This window comes from Anolis sagrei, chromosome 3 (assembly GCF_037176765.1).
Source record: "Anolis sagrei isolate rAnoSag1 chromosome 3, rAnoSag1.mat, whole genome shotgun sequence".
Taxonomy (NCBI): domain Eukaryota; kingdom Metazoa; phylum Chordata; class Lepidosauria; order Squamata; family Dactyloidae; genus Anolis; species Anolis sagrei.
This window is the reverse complement of record NC_090023.1, coordinates 169704098-169722075: the sequence shown is the minus strand read 5'-3', so window position 1 is coordinate 169722075 and position 17978 is coordinate 169704098. Positions and strand designations below refer to the sequence as shown.

The 17978-nt window shown below is 41.4% G+C and overlaps 1 protein-coding gene across 1 annotated transcript in view; it reads left to right on the top strand.

The window, feature by feature from the left end:
- CTNNA3 (catenin alpha 3) overlaps positions 1–17978 on the top strand; it is a 1221152-nt gene that overhangs the window by 305072 nt on the left and 898102 nt on the right. Inside the window, exon 7 of the mRNA XM_060768919.2 lies at positions 10482–10685. Coding sequence (XP_060624902.2) covers positions 10482–10685 — 204 coding nt within the window. The remainder of the gene's footprint in view (positions 1–10481; positions 10686–17978) is intronic.

Below are 17978 nucleotides of genomic sequence, written 5' to 3'. Positions count from 1 at the left end.
TGCAGTGTTATCTCTATGCAGATGATGTCCAAATCTGTCACTCCTTCTCCCCTGTCACCAAGGAGGCTGTTCAGACCTTGAACCGATGCTTGGCCACTGTATCGGACTGGATGAGAGCTAACAAATTGAAACTGAATCCAGACAAGACAGAGGTCCTACTGATCAGTCGCAAGGCCAAACAGGGCTTAGGGTTACAGCCTGTGTTAGATGGGGTTACACTTCCCCTGAAGACGCAGGTTCACAGCTTGGAAGTGATCCTGGACTCATCGCTGAGCCTGGAACCCCAGGTCTCTGCGATGGCCGGGAGAGCTTTCGCACAATTAAAACTTGTGTGCCAGTTGCGCTCGTATCTTGGGAAGTCTGATCTGGCCACAATGGTCCACGCTCTTATTATATCCCAAATAGATTACTGCAACGCGCTCTACGTGGGATTGCCTTTGAAAACTGTTTGGAAACTTCAGTTAGTCCAACGGGCAGCAGATAGACTAATCACCGGAGCATCATACAGGGAGCATACCACTCCTCTGTTATGTCAGCTACACTGGCTGCCGATCCAGTTCCGAGCACAATTCAAAGTGCTGGTTTTGACCTATAAAACCCTATACGGCTCCGGCCCAGCGTACCTGTCCGAACGTATCTCCTTCTATGTCCCACCTCGGAGTTTAAGATCTTCTGGGGAGGCCCTGCTCTCGGCCCCGCCTCTATCACAAGTGAGGCTGGTGGGGACGAGGGACAGGGCCTTCTCGGTGGTGGCCCCTCACGTGTGGAATTCACTCCCCGGGGAAATTAGGTCATCAACATCCCTCCTCTCCTTCAGGAGGAAGCTGAAAACATGGATATGGGACCAGGCCTTTGGGTAATCTGGCAGACTGACAAGGTAATGACGACCAGAACTTGGAAAGGACTATGGTAATGTTGAATGGACTTATGGATTTTAGAACTCTGTGAACGTTGGCCACTAGATTGGCTTTTTATTGTTATTGTTTTAATTGATTGTTTTTAACTATTGTGGTTATTGCTGTTATGTAATTTATCTGTTGAATTTTTGGCATTGTATTGTGTCGGTTGCAAGCTGCCCTGAGTGTCCCCCCCGGGGGGGGGGGGGGGTTGAGAAGGGCCCAAAATAAATAAATAAATAAATAAATAAATAAATAAATGTAAACAATGTGGATTATCTCCTTTGATAATCTGGATGATATGGCAGTATAGCCTAAAATGACATATATTGCACATGTTTTCTTTGTCATGGGTGTGGGAGTAATGTCATGCTTGAGATTTTATTTTGCTTGAGAAATTTATCTAGAAATAAGGAGATATATATGGCAATGGTAAATTCTGTTTTAGGAAGTGGTGTGCATTTGGGATTTTTATTTGTTCATTCAGACACTTTGATAGAACTTTGTATGCTGCTTTCATTGCAGTATGTAGTTCCACAAAATACACAGTCCCCAAGGGAAGCTTATGTATTGGTGCTGTAGTTTCTTGATTTTCACTGTGAAAGAAACCGTAAGAAGAGATATTTCTTGCTTAATTAAATATTGCTACTTTTCATGGATTTCTATTGCATTTGGAAAAGACTCCCAACAGAGCTCTTTTTCTAGTGTTCAAATTTCCTTTGCAATCAGGCATCCTTGCCCTGCTGTGAGAAGAGGGTACAACATTAAAAAAAATGTAGAGCAAATGTAATAACTTAATGAATTTATAATGCCTGTTGCCATTTTCATAAATTAGGATGCTGGTTTGCTTAATTTGTACATTATAAAATTGGCAATGCTTTTTGATGAACAAAATCACATTATTTCATTTTGCAAATGAAATAGTTGCGGTGATTTAACAAATGCTCACACATGTATAATGAAGAGAGAGAGAGTCTCTTGTTGTGTTTCTCCTTCCCTCAAAAATTGAGGAATGCATAAAAATATGTCTCATATCTATCTATCTATATATATCTCTATTTATTTATCCGGATAGGTGACTTTCATGCATTCCATAATGTAAGATATAGGTGTAAATAAATATAGATATAGGTATACACATCATACATATATATATACTGTGGTGCAGCTGATTGGGAGTCAGCTGTGTTAAGATCACTACCAACCATAAGGTCATGAGTTTGAAGCCGGGTCAGAGTGAGCTTCTGAGCAATTTGTGTAGCTTGCTGTCGACCTTTGCAGCACGAAAGACTCAATGATTATATTTTGCCTTGACCGCTTATGTGGGGAGGCTAATTTATGATGCCATAAAAATCTCCAGCAAGCATTCAAAGAATGAGAAAGTACTTCATCAGTGTCACAAATGGACAGTGAAGCGACAGCTCCCCTGGTGGCTAGAATACCCTCATGAAAAAGCTGGAATGTGAAATAGCCTCTGTGTGTCTGTATATATATATGTTGTGTGTCTATGGCATTGAACGTTTGCCATGATATGTACATTGTAATCTGCCCTGAGTCCCCTGCGGGGTGAGAAGGATCTTCAGCTCTCTTTAAAGGGCTGGTACAGAAGACAGTTCTTGATTTGAAGTGAACTTCAAGTCTGATTTCAGGCTAGTTGTGGGAGAAGTAGTGTTTTCCTAAGGAGAGAATATTGTGCATACCTACAACGACACTATAACGCATCCTGGAACTGCTCTGGAAGGAACTGATTTTGCTGTGTGGATGATTAGATTGACAGGTCTGGAACTGGTTTGAATGCAAGGCTGGGGTTAAAATTGCTAGAAGAAACATTAGCAACCTTAGATATGCAGATGACAACACTTTGATGGTTGAAAGCGAGGAGGAGCTAAGGAGCCTTCTAACCAAAGTGAAAGAAGAAAGTACAAAAACTGGGTTGCAGTTAAACATAAAAAAGCAAGATTATGGCAACCAGACTGATTGATAACTGGCAAATAGAGGGAGAAAACATGGAGGCAATGACAGACTTTGTATTTCTAGGTGCAAAGATTACTGTAGACGCAGACTGCAGTCAGAAATTCAGAAGAGAGCAATGACCAATCTCAATAAATTGGAATATTGTGTCCAATTCTGGGCACCACAATTCAAGAGAGATATTGACAAGCTGGAATGTGTCCAGAGGAGGGCGACTAAAATGATCAAGGGTCTGGAGAACAAGCCCCATGAGGAGCGGCTTAAGGAGCTGGGCATGTTTAGCCTGAAGAAGAGAAGGCTGAGAGGAGATATGATAGCCATGTAGAAATATGTGAGAGGAAGACAGGTAGGAGGGAGCAAGCTTGTTTTCTGCTTCCTTGGAGACTAGGACGCGGAACAATGGCTTCAAACTACAAGAGAGGAGATTCCATCTGAACATGAGGAAGAAGTTCCTGACTGTGAGAGCCGTTCAGCAGTGGAACTCTCTGCCCTGGAGTGTGGTGGAGGCTCCTTCTTTGGAAGCTTTTAAACAGAGGCTAGATGGCCATCTGTCAGGAGTGATTTGAATGCAATATTCCTGCTTCTTGGCAGGGGGTTGGACTGGATGGCCCATGAGGTCTCTTCCAACTCTTTGATTCTATGATTCTATGAAAATAGTGAAGAGTAGAGACATCACACTGGCAACCAAGATCTGCATAGTAAAAGCAATGGTATTCCCTGTAGTAACCTACGGATATGAGAGCTGGACCTTAGAGAAGGCTGAGCAAAGGAAGATAGATGCCTTTGAACTGTGGTGTTGGAGGAAAGTTCTGAGACCGCGAGAAGATCCAACCAGCCCATAATTAAGGAAATAAAACCTGACTGCTCATTGAAGGGAAGAATATTATAGGCAAAGATGAAGTAATCACCTCTCAACAAAAGATTGCTCCAGGCACTAACAAGCCACACCAAACAACTGCCAGGCCATCAAATGCTAATCAAGATGGTCAGTTGAAACATTCACACCTAGCTCCAACAGACAAGAATTCTTTGCCCCACCCTGGTCATGCCACAGATATATGAACCCATTTTCCTACTTCCAACAGACCTCACTACCTCTGAGGATGCTTGCCATAGATGCAAGCGAAACGTCAGGAGAGAATGCCTCTAGAACATGGCCATATAGCCCGAAAAAACCTACAACAACCCAAAGATGAAGTATTTTGGTCACATAATGAAAAGACAGGAAAGCTTAGAGAAGACAATGATGCTGGGGAAAATGGAAGGAAAAAGAAAGAGGGGCCAACCAAGGGCAAGATGGATGGATGGTATCCTTGAAGTGACTGGCTTAAACTTGAAGTTGCTGGGGGTGGTGACGGCCAACAGGGAGCTCTAGCGTGGGGTGGTCCATGAGGTCACGAAAAGTTGGAAGTGACTGAACAAATGAACAACAACACCAAGGGCAGATGTCTGCAGTGCACAACTCAGACTTTCCTGTTACTTGCTTTAATGTGTTGTATATCTTTTAATCCACATTGCAGGTCACATTGGTGGTGTGTGTTTTGTGTCCACCACTGTTTCAGCTTGTCTTGAAGCTGTGTTAAATGGTCAGTGTAATGAGGCCATAATCACGACTAAGCAATGACAAATTTCTCTTTATTCATGTGTTGAGTGGGCACTTGGCATGAAATTATTATTTGTATTATATTTTTGTACATCGTATTGGCATGCTAGTGATGATGGGCTATTATTTACTACTAGCTTGGGGACCCGGCGTTGCCCGGGTTATTAGAGAAAGTGGGTAATGGTGGTTCTGTATGCCAAGTTTGGTCTTTATTGGTCTTTGGAGAATGGCAGCATTATTTTCAGGAAGTGAGTGAAGGTACTTGAAGTCCCATCATCCATGGCCCATCCTCCTACAAACAGCAGCAGGATGTAGAGTGGGTCATGGGGGCTCTGTGTGCCAATTTTGGTCTTGATTGGTCATTAGATGAGTTTTGCAGCAGTCTTGGGTAGTGGAGGTACTTGAAGTCCCATCATCCATGGTCTGTCATCCTCCAAACTGCTCCAGGATGTAGAGTGGGTCATTGAAGCTCCATGTGCCAAGTTTAGTCTTGATGAGTCATTGGCGAGGGTCTCAGTGGTCTCAGGAAGTGAGTGAAGTGACTGCAAGTCCCATCATCCATTGTTAAATTCTTCCAAACTGCACCAGGATGTTGAGTGGGTCATGCTGGGTCTCTGTGTAAATTGTGTTCCTGATCCATCATCGTTGGCAGTTGTAATGGTCTGAGGAAGGGAGTGCAGGTATTGCAACTCCCATCGTCCATGGTGCATCCTCCTTCAAACTGCACCTGGATGTAGAGTGCATCATGGAGACTCAGTGTGCCAAGTTTGGTATTTATTGGTAATTCGATGAGGGTTGCAGTGGTTGTGAAGAATTGAGCAATGATACTGCAAGTCCCATAATCCACGGTCCATCCCCGGCCAAACCACACCAGGACGTAAAGTGGGTCATGAGAGGTCTCTATGCGAAGTTTGGTCGTGATGAGTCATTGGATAACGTTTACAGCGGTCTAAGAATGTGAGTGGTGGTACTGCAAGTCCCATCATCCATGGTTCATAGTCCTCCAATCTGCAGTAAGATGTAGAGTGGGTGATGGGGGCTCTGTGTGCCTATTTCGGTCTGTATTGGGAGTGTTCTGACCCAGCCCCCGGCCTTTCCTTTCCTCTCTTTCTCATCTCGGAATCTTGGATTTGAGGCTGGCCAATCAGAGACCATATGCAAATTTCCTTCTGTCATGCCCCGTTTCTGCCATGAGCCCTCTTCTCCACCAGGGGCTCCTATTGAAGCTGGCCAATCAGAGACCATATGCAAATAGCTCCACAGCGGCAGCCAATCAGAATCTTGGAACTTTCAGGCTAGCCAATCGGAAAGCTGCCACAAACACGTCCGCCCTCCACACTTCTGCCCTTCCACTACAAACACTCTCTTTTATTATATATACAGATGAAGCTAAGGGACTGGATTACATTTCTAGTCTATGGAAAAGATTACAGAGAGCATTCTCTATTAAATGGATACATTTTGCACGGAGATGAAACAGTCCATTGCCGTAAAATATGTGGCATTATTGTATCTGTTGTTGCAGATGCAGAATATTAATTTATTGTCAGTTGTAGCCGCTAGGAATTTAAAAGTGCAGTGAAATACAAAATGGTACTATGGCTTGACATGAGTATAAAACATGAAACTGCATGATTGCATTAATGTTAAGAGTGTTTCATGTGCACACTGTGCATTTTGATATTGAGTCCTTTTTTAAAACTTTGTTTTCAATGAAAAGGGGAATAGGAACACACTACTCCCTGTCACTCATGACCCTACTCCCTGTCACTCATGCTCATCTGAAAATTGCAGTATATGTTGAGAGTAGCAGTGGATGTTCATGCACCTCAGGTTTTAAGGGAAACGCCCAAGGACTTTACAATGGCTGAGGTTGTGATTATAATGAACTCACTGTCTTCTAAATTTTTCATCCTTCTTCTAATGCCTTGCACTTGAATCTTCATCAGTGCCATCCTGCATAGCCAAAGGTCAGGGGCACCTGGTATTGTAGTCCAAAACATCTGGATGAATTCTCTTTGTGGAAGGCTGAGCTAGATTTGTCTTCAAATACCATATATTCCGGCATATAAGATGACTGGGCATATAAGACAACCCCCAACTTTTCCATTAGTTTTTTCTTGTCGTGTCAGGAGCGACTTGAGAGTGACTTTTCCAGTTAAAATATAGAGTTTGGGATATACTTGCCATATAAGACTACCCCTCTTCCAACACACACTAAATAAATTTTTTTGAAAGCATCAGAATTAAGCATCAGCTGCCAGAATTAATCCAGTCTCTGCCTGATTACGATGGGGAAGCTCTGGTTCCGTCTGCCACTGTTAAAAACCTTGGAGTTGTGTTGGACTCATCGCTGATAACTGCTATAAGTAAGCAGGCCTTTTTTCATCTTCGCCAGGCAAGGAAATTGGCATCCTACCTTTCAGTAGAAGCATTTGCAACAGTAATCCACGCAACAGTCACCACGAGGTTGGACTATTGCAACGTCTTATATGCCGACCTTCCAAAGTCAACAACCCAGAAGATTTGGATGGTCCAAAATGCAGCAGCCAGGCTGCTAGAAGTATCATCTATAAGATCCAAAGAAGAATTCAAACAAATAGCCAACACCTGTAGGGAAAAGGTCCGCAAAGCTAAAGCAAAAAAACGAGCTCAGACTTGCCAGGGACATTAAAAACAATAAAAAGGGCTTCTATTCTTATGTCAGTAGAAAAAAGAAAAACAAGGAGGCAATAGGACCTCTTCGAGGAGAAGATGGGGCAATGCTGACAGGGGACAGGGAAAAGGCAGAACTACTTAATGCCTTCTTTGCCTCGGTCTTCTCACAAAAAGAGAGTCTTCAACCTCAGCAAGATGGAGTGGATGAGGGATTGGAGGACATCCAACCCCAAATTGGGAAAGAGGTCGTCCAGGAATACCTGGCCACTCTTAATGAGTTCAAGTCCCCAGGGCCAGATCAACTACACCCAAGAGTACTGAAGGAACTAGCGGAAGTCATTTCGGAACCATTGGCAACCATCTTTGAGAGTTCTTGGAGAACGGGAGAAGTTCCAGCAGATTGGAGGAGGGCCAATGTGGTCCCAATCTTCAAGAAGGGAAAAAAGGACGACCCAAACAACTACCGTCCGGTCAGCCTCACGTCGATACCGGGCAAGATTCTGGAAAAGATTGTTAAGGAAGCGGTCTGCAAACACTTAGAAACAAATGCAGTCATCGCTAATAGTCAACATGGATTTATCAAAAACAAGTCATGCCAGACTAATCTGATCTCTTTCTTCGATAGAGCTACAAGCTGGGTAGATGCGGGGAATGCCGTGGATGTAGCGTACCTGGATTTCAGTAAGGCCTTCGACAAGGTCCCCCATGACCTTCTGGCAAGGAAACTAGTCCAATGTGGGCTAGGCAAAACTACAGTGAGGTGGATCTGTAATTGGTTAAGTGGACGAACACAGAGAGTGCTCACTAATGCTTCCTCTTCATCTTGGAAAGAAGTGACGAGCGGAGTGCCGCAGGGTTCCGTCCTGGGCCCGGTCCTGTTCAACATCTTTATTAATGACTTAGATGAAGGGCTAGAAGGCATGATCATCAAGTTTGCAGACGACACCAAATTGGGAGGGATAGCCAATAGTCCAGAGGACAGGAGCAGAATTCAAAACGATCTTGACAGATTAGAGAGATGGGCCAAAACTAACAAAATGAAGTTCAACAGTGACAAATGTAAGATACTCCACTTTGGCAGAAAAAATGAAATGCAAAGATACAGAATGGGGGACGCCTGGCTCGAGAGCAGTACGTGTGAAAAAGATCTTGGAGTCCTCGTGGACAACAAGTTAAACATGAGCCAACAATGTGATGTGGCAGCAAAAAAAGCCAATGGGATTTTGGCCTGCATCAATAGGAGCATAGTGTCTAGATCTAAGGAAGTAATGCTACCCCTCTATTCTGCTTTGGTTAGACCACATCTGGAATACTGTGTCCAATTCTGGGCACCACAATTCAAGAGAGATATTGACAAGCTGGAATGTGTCCAGAGGAGGGCGACTAAAATGATCAAGGGTCTGGAGAACAAGCCCTATGAGGAGTGGCTTAGGGAACTGGGCATGTTTAGCCTGAAGAAGAGAAGGCTGAGAGGAGATATGATAGCCATGTATAAATATGTGAGAAAAAGCCACAGGGAGGAGGGAGCAAGCTTGTTTTCTGCTTCCTTGGAGACTAGGACGCGGAACAATGGCTTCAAACTACAAGAGAGGAGATTCCATCTGAACATTAGGAAGAACTTCCTGACTGTGAGAGCCGTTCAGCAGTGGAACTCTCTGCCCCGGAGTGTGGTGGAGGCTCCTTCTTTGGAAGCTTTTAAGCAGAGGCTGGATGGCCATTTGTCAGGGGTGATTTGAATGCAATATTCCTGCTTCTTGGCAGGGGGTTGGACTGGATGGCCCATGAGGTCTCTTCCAACTCTTTGATTCTATGATTCTATCCCATATTACACTGATTCTGCAACAACTGCATTGGCTACCAATAGAACATTGGATCTCTTACAAGTTACTGATCCTGACATTTAGAGCTCAAAATGGCCAAGGACCTTTATATCTTAGGGGCCGCCTCATTACTTTTCTCCATCTGTGGTCACCTCGATCCACCCAGGAAAATCTCCTATACATACTGGGCCCTAGGGAGGTACACCTGGAAGCTACACGGCATAGAGCTTTTTCGACCTATGCTCCAATTCTGTGGAACTCATTGCCTCCATACATTAGAGAAATGTCGGAGTTACGACCTTTTGTAAAGGCACTCAAGACTTGGCTGTTTTGTTGTGCATTTAAGTAATCAGATCTAATTTACCAAATAGTCACTGTTGAATGTTTTTATGTAGAATGTTTTTATATTGTGTAAATGCTATTTTAGACTGTAAGTCGCTCGGAGCACCTTGGTGGAGAGCAACTAATTAAGAAATAAAATGAAGTGAAGTGAAGATTTGATTTCAATATTGTAATTTTCCTATTACTGTACCTCCTTCTCTGCCTCTCAGATCTCGCACATGTGCACCTGCACCGCTTCACTGCAGTCTTCAGGAGCGAGATCTGAGAGGCAGAGGAGGAGGTATGGTAATAGGATACAAGGGCAGGCCAGACAGGTAAAAGAGTTGTGTTTTTCTGTGCCCAGAGCCACTCTATCTCTTTTTTCCATACCCCGGGCGCCCCGGACACCTGCAGCTTGCTCCACCCTTCACTTACACTTTCTCGATGCCCCTTCACCTCACCATTGGGATCGCATTAAGTCCACAAATCCTGATGAATGGATTTTCATCTACCGTACTTGTACAGCATCTCCCTTAATGCTTTCATGCAGTCACTGCATACGGCAGGGACGCAACCACTGCCATTTTTGAGCTCTCCCCACAATATGCAGCAACCACAGATTCTCCAATCCGGATTGGAAGTTTCAGCACCTGCTCTATAAGACGGCTCCTGGTGTATAGGACTACTCCCGCATATGAGACAACTCCCATGCATAAGGCTACTCCAGCGTATAAGACGACTCCCGCGTATAAGAAGACCCCTGACTTTTGAGAAGAATTTTTTGGGGTTAAAAGTAGTCTTATATGCCAGAATATACGGTATATTTATTTTAAATGATTTTGTATAAATGATGAATGACATTTAATAGGGTATTCTGAATGGGAATATTCACCTGCCTTTTTTGTCTTTAGCATTCTTTGTATCAATTCATTTATATATATTAATTTCCCTTCTCAAGAGGCATTTGATGTGTCCTATCACATCTAATAAAATAATTTGGATAAGGTTTTTGAATGCAAACTTACTAATACACAATCTTACTTTGTTTTTTTGCTGTTCTTGAAAAATGAAGCTTAAAGAAATTCTGAACGGACTGGAAGAGGAGGATAGTTATGTACTTAAATGCAAATAGATGTAAACACTTACCTACAAGAGGATCAGAATATGCTCACTTGCTTTGTGTTTCCTATCCCTTTAATTTTTTTCTCTTAGAATGTGGTCACCTTGGAACCTCTTACTGTGAATGAAGAGAAAATAAGGCCATCACTGGAAAAGCGTTTAGAAGGAATTATCAGTGGTGCTGCTTTGTTAGCAGATTCTTCATGCACACGTGATATTCACCGTGAGCGTATCATCACAGAGTGCAATGCTATTCGCCAGGCTCTCCAAGATCTCCTTTCTGAATACATGAATAATGTAAGTCATTTGTTTCTTCCCTTGTTTTTATTGGCATGCTTTCCATTGATTTGTTTCTGTAAAAAACAATTGCACAATTCTTCGTGATTTATGTTCTGTACTTTGATAATATAGTTAAGTCAAACTTTTAAAACAAAAATATTCTTTCTTAAAATGTTTGTTGTGTTGTATATATAGGGGAAAAAACCAAATTTTCTGTCTAAAATGCAATGAGAGATCCCATATTTTCCATCCCTTCGCCCAGCTTACCAAATAAATTCCTTGTGATACAATCTTGCACAAGCTGGAGAAGAAGAGTGACATATAAAGACCTTTTGGTTGTTGTGTACTGATTGATGCCATTGCTTTGGACTTTTTTTTAAGGGCGTAGGAGCTCTATGCTGGCAGGCAGGTTGTTATTAATTTTGCCTACTTGAAGTTACTTATGGAGGGAGCTTGCTTTTCCCATTCATTATCATAGAAACATCCTTAAATGTTTCCACAGTGTGTACTTAGATGATCCCTTTATGTGTTTGATGGGGCTTATGCCAAATAAGTGCACCTAGAATAGATTGCAGCTATATTTTATTATTACTGGAAAGGCTCAATGATTATCTGTTGCCTTGACATTTCTTAGACTTAGGATCTCATCACATTAAAGAAATGCCCTGTCCTATCATGCTTCAGCAACACAGTTAGCATGGAGCCTGCTGGATCTCATCACATAACACACATCTATTTCTGGCGGGGCTGCATGCCTTCTGCGATGGTGTATGATGGGTAAGTGGGGCACCGGGTGACAGATTTTCTCCACTGCCCCACTGTGCTACGGGTCCCCCACTGTCCCCCTCATCAAGGACATCAATGTGATGAGGGCCTTAGTGCTTTATTATTCAGTATATTTATGATTGATTATATCCGAGGAGGTTCAACTACATAGGAGTTGTGGTGGTCCAATTGTTTCAGGGAGGGGGCTCAGCCCACACTGCCCCACTGTTCTGGGTTCAGAGAGTAATGGTAATAATTACATTCATAACCCTAATTACTTTTCAATTTTGACTCTGCTGTCAAAGGATAAGTTCACACTTGGCAAGAAGAAGCTTCTCCATCCCATCCAAATGTTTTACATTGTGAAACATCATAAACACGAGTAGTCTTTCTTAGATATGCATTCTGCTATAGAAGGGCCTGTTAGGCTTCATCCTCGAGATACAGAGTAATGAGGGAGTTGCTGAACACATGTATGAGGAGGCAAAACCTGCTACTATCATCCTGTCCCTCCCATGCCTTTATTTTCCGTGTGCATTTATATCTGAAAGACCCAAGGGAAAAGAGGGAAAACTTTTTGCTTTTTGTGTATTGCTGGACTACAAATTCCATTATGCCTGGCAATTGTCTGCTCTGAGTACAACTGATGAGGGTTGCAGTTTTACAAGAAAATTCCACATTTCTGGTTTAGAGTCCTTTGAAATACTGTTGACAATATCTCAGCGGAAGGAGATATAGTAAGGGATTTTATTTTAACCTACCAGTGTTCTCAATTTTTGAAAAAAAAATCCTGATTCTTTCTCTTTTAAATGTTTTCCTGTAATGCGTGATTACTTTAAAAAGTAACTATATGCCTAGGCGAAACTCAAAGTACAAATAATATTTATCGGGTTTTCTGAATTGTTTGAAATCATGTTGCCTTGATTGAACCTCTATCTCCTACAGTTTTGGACTTCATTGCACAGAAGTCATGGTCAGAGGATCTGTGGGAGGTACATTTCAAAATATCTGGAGGCCCAAAATGCAGAATTTGTGCCGTCGCGCCTGGGGCTATAACTCTTGATGAGAGAGGCATGGACGTGGCATCTTTCCCCAGGGGATTGCTTCTTGCCCTCCTTAGGAAACTGGAACTCCCAAAGATCAAAACACAAGAGATAACTCGAAATGGTATTGATTGTTCACCATGAGTTATCTTTCTCAGGCATAAGCTTGATGTTTCAACAGGGATAAAAGAAATATACTTTACAAGTCCCAGGAGTTTGTAGCTGAGAAGCTTTTCTAAGTTTCCTCTTTCCTCAATGGCTGTGAATGCCGGATCAAACCACAACCCCAGTTCAGATGGCCTATGTTTGAAGACTCAGGATCTTCCTCTGTTGCCAAAAGAACCGGTTTGAAGGCGCTTGAGACTTCCAACGTCGTTCAGGTTGGTCTGAACATGAAGCACAAGTCTCAAGGGTAAAAAACCTCAGAACTGGTGCTGAGAGGTAATTTAAATCAGGGTCTTTTAGAGTCAAGTCTCTTACTCATGTCCATCTGGTAGAAACTCTGATGGCAGAATGAAAAGAAAGGAAGCACTCCCCTCCTGCAGGAAGAGGTGGAGCCAAACAGTACTGATTGACAGCTATAAGTAACCAATCCATACAACTATACATAAGCAGGGTAAAAAGGCAGGATTAAGCATGATACAACTGTTTAAATCTTGCAACTAACAGTTCTACATATAGGTGGCGCCACTCGCACCGTCACAGAATTGATTTTTTTTATAGTGAACAACTGGAGAGTTAGTGGCAATGAAAAGACTAAAGGCAAATAATTTTAATAGATATAATCATTCAGAGCAGCATTTTATCTGGAAACATAAACTAATATGAGGTAATATGTTAGTTTTATCTAAAAGTCAGTATAAAAATGAAATTTTTGGAGAACCATTTTTTTCTATGTAGAGATGTGAAATTATGAGTACATCAATCAATGTATCTGTATTCTCAGTGATTTTTGGAAATGTAATCCCTTGTGAGGTTTCTTCTTGAAAGTATCATGAAGCAATTTTCTTCCTGATGTGAGAAATATTTTTTTTGCAGAGTATTCCCAATTTACAATTTATTCTGTCGGAAAAATGTACGTGGTTATTTTGTGTAGAAAATAGCATTTTCTGTGTGGAAAAATAATATTTCTGCACACAGCTATCAATTCACCTACAAAAATGTAATTTTGTGTGCATAAAATGTTATTTTCCAGGTAAATAAATCATTTGATTTGCAGAAAAAACCCCAAATTATCGTTTTTCTGTGCCCAAAACTGAATTTTCTGTGCAAGAATGGCCATTTCTGCGATTTTGGGCTTCATCAAAAGGAGTATAGTGCCTAGATTGAGGGAAATCATGCTGTTTTAGTATTTGCTTTGGTTAGACCTCACCTGGAATACTGTGTCCAATTCTGGGCACTACAGTTCAAAAAAAGATATTGACAAGCTGGAAGGTGTCCAGAAGAGTGTGACCAAAATGGTCAAAGGTTTGGAGTCCATGCTCTATGAAGAGTGTCTTAAAGAACTGGGTGTATTTAGCCTGCAGAAGAGAAGGTTGTGAGGAGACATGATAGCCATGTATAAATATGTGAATGAGTGTCCTAAGGAAGAGGGAGCAGACTTGTTTTCTGCTGCCCTTGAAACTAGGACTAGGAACAATGGGTTCAAATTATAGGAAAGGAGATTCCACCTGAACATTGGGAAGAACTTCCTGACCATATGAGCTGTTCAACAGTGGAACTCTCTGCTTCCTTGGAAACTTTTAAACAGACGCTGGATGGCCATCTGTCAGGGATACTTTGGGTTTTTCCTACATGACAGCGGGTTGGACTAGATGGCCCATGTGGTCTCATCCAACTCTATTATTCTATGATTCTTCACACAGAAAATGCTGTTTCCTGTCCAGAACAACCACCTGTGAATTTGGCAGTGAATAAGCCCTGAACTGCAATCTTCTCTTAACCCCAGGATTCATTTTGTCATTGTTTTTTTGACACTAAAAAGACATGTTTTTCAACCAATATGTTTAAATATTTTACCATTCTTCCTACAGAGCTTACAATAATCCTTTGCTGCTTTTAATATTATTTAGCTTTTCTGTGGAAACTAATTTCCAATTTTTTTAATTCAACAAGAACACTTGAAATAGAAAAATATGGTTTCCCCCCAAGATGCCTGTGTTTTCTTAGTAAATTGATGCTCATTCATCTCCCCTGAACTCTGAACAAAGTTTGTTGTGATGCTTCAGTAACATAGCATTTGTTGCTATGGTGAATGAATATAGATTTAAAATACCTTCATACATTCCATCTCTATTTTAAAGTATGACTTGTGGTGTTATGTGATTTATGTATAAATATACACTATGGACCAATTTGCATTCTCTTCTCCCATATCTAAAATTGTATCTCATAGGTCATATTTATTAATCGTTATCTATTTATATAAAGGTCAGAGTATTTCTGCCTGCTTTATTGTTTCCACAAAGGCTGTTGCTAGGTGAAGTGACCCTCTGTAATGTCACATTGGAAAAGACATGTGGTGTATATGAGAGAAAGGAAAGAAAGAAGGAAAGAAAGAAAGAAAGAAAGAAAGGAGAAGAAGAAAGAAGGGAAAGGAAGAAAAGGGAGGGAGGTAGAAATGAAGGAAGAGAACTGAAAGGAGAAAAGGTATAAGGGAAAGAAAGAAAGGAGGACAAGAAAGGAAGGGGAAAAAGAAGGGAGGGAAGAAGGGAGAGAAGAGAAAAAGAAGGGGAGAAGGGGGAGGTATATGAGAAAAAGTAAAAGAAAAAAGAAAGAAAGAAAGAAAGAAAGAAAGAAAGAAAGGAGAGAGGAAGAAGACATATGAGGAAAATAGAGGAAGGAAAGAAAGAGCCACAAAGAGATCCTGTCTACCATTGCCAGAGTTTTGCCAGGCATAGAAACATTGGACCTCATCAGAGGTACTTTTCAGCGGTTCCAGTCTCTTTCTTACATTTCCAGCAGGTTCCATCGTAATTTTTATTGAACTTGGAAAGTTGTATTGGTGTTAGGTGCCATCTATAAAATACCTTTTGCCAATTCTCTATTACATTCATGGCCCTTGTGTGTCTTAGTTGTGTTTTCCAAACCTGTTCCCAGTCCTTGAATAATATGGAGTGTCATAGAATCATAGAATCAAAGAGTTGGAAGAGACCTCATGGGCCATCCAGTCCAACCCCCTGCCAAGAAGCAGGAATATTGCATTCTAATCACCCCTGACAGATGGCCATCCAGCCTCTGTTTAAGTGTCCAATGTCTCTAGCCCACCTGATCATATTCTCCTTTATAAGTTCTTTCTTGTTGTTCCATTCCAATAGGTTTTGGTATAATATTCTGATCAGCTTTTTCTCCCTTCTCATTATAATGTCCCAGCACGTATCTTTCTCACTGAAGCCTACCTTTTGGTCTATTTTAAAACATTCCTTTATTTCAGTTCTTGTGGGTTTTTTCGGGCTATATGGCCATGTTCTAGAGGCATTTCTCCTGACGTTTTGCCTGCATCTATGGCAAGGATCCTCAGAGGTGAGGACCTCACCTCTGAGGATGCTTGCCATAGATGCAGGCGAAACGTCAGGAGAAATGCCTCTAGAACATGTCCATATAGCCCGAAAAAACCCACAAGAACTGAGTGATTCCAGCCATGAAAGCCTTCGACAATACATATTCCTTTATTTGTAGATAGTGGAACCAACTCATTTCCTTGCCCTCTTGTTTGAGTTCTTCCAAGGACCTCAGACACCACTCATTATTATTTTTTTACAAGCAGTTGCTTATAACTGAGCCATCTGCTTTTTGGGATCTCCCTCTTATGGTATGCCTCCACAGGTGATATCCATGTTGGTGTTTTTGGATATATAAAATTCTTATACTTGTTCCAGGTCTTTATCAAAAATGATCTTATGTAGTGATTAGTGAAGTTCTTTTCTATGCTCTCCTTTCCATACCATAGATAGGCATGCCATCCCCTTCTGATATCATGCCCTTCCAGGATTAAGATCTTTTTCTGTTCTAGAGTGGCCCGTGTTTTTGTCCATAATAAAGCTTCATAATATGTCTGCAGGTCTGGTAGAGCCAGTCCCCCTCTGCTTTTTGTATCTATAAGGTTTTTGAATTTGATCCTGGGCTTTTTCCCATCCCAAATGAAGTTTAAGATGTCTTTATTCCATTTTTTAAAGCTTTTGCCTGTTTTTATGATTGGAATCATTTGGAATAGGATCATTTGGGGCAATACACTCATTTTAATAGTTGAAATCTTTCCTAGTAGTGATAAGTTTAAATATTTCCAGTTTTTGAGGGGTTTTTTTGTATTTTGTCCCATACCTTTTCATAGTTATCTTTGAATAGGTTCCTATTCGTTGCTGAAATTGTAATGCCTAAGTATTTGATACTTTTCAGCGGCATATGCTGGTTCAATTTCCCTTTTGCAACGAAGCCCACTGGCTCCCATCCCATGACATAGAGCTACTTGCAGCGTGGCTCTGTCATGAAAAGGAAGGTGAACTGTCATAACAGGAACATAGTAGGGCTGGGCAACCACGGAAAAATTTGTTTCTAAACTCGATTCGTTTTTAGGGGGTTTTTGCGTTTCGATTTTTAAAAGAATTCTGAAATTTTTCTTTTAAAAAGTTCGAAATTTACGAAATTTCGGAAATTACGAAACAATTACGAAACAATTATGAATCGATTCATTAATGGCGGACGCGACCGCGCAATACGCTAAAAAAACCTCCAAATGGGACAGGGGGAACTTCTGAAGCTTCCCTCTCCCTCTGTTGTTGACTGTTGGTGTGATAATTTATTTTTTATCACTGATAAAACAAACAACAACTATAAAACTTGCACCAGACATGCGGAAATAATAACGAAATGATTTCGAAACAATTTTGAAACGATTTTGAAACGATTTCGAAACGATTTCGAAACAATTACGAAACGAATTGAAAAATTCGTTTCGATTTTTAGTTGCTCCTGAATGGTTCAATATCACTTCGTTATCAAAAAAATAACGAATTAATAACGAATTACGAAATTAATGAACGAAACCGCCCAGCCCTAGAACATAGGAGGCTTTCTGTGTTACATATAAATCAACGGGGGGAAGCCAGGTAACGGACACTTTCCCCCGTGGTATAAATTATTTTATTATTTATTTACCATACTTATATTTCACCTTTTTCACCATGCAGGAGACTCAAGGCGGCCTTATAGCAGGTAGGGAAGAAGCCAGGTGATGCAGGCTATGGGATGACAGGTCCCCCGCTGGGCATCACAGGATTCTCCACTATGAGTGGCAATTCTTGCGGCCAGTATGATGAGGTCCATTGTGAGGTAGGCCTTCTCAGAACTGGAGAGGAAGAAGGTAGGCAGGTAGTGGGCCAAATGACATCCAGGCATCGCTATTATGCATAAAAAGAGGAAACTATTATGCATAAAAAGAGGGAAGAAAAACAAGTAATCTTGTGATCACCTTTTTGATAAATCAATTTATTTGAAAGCTAGCTTT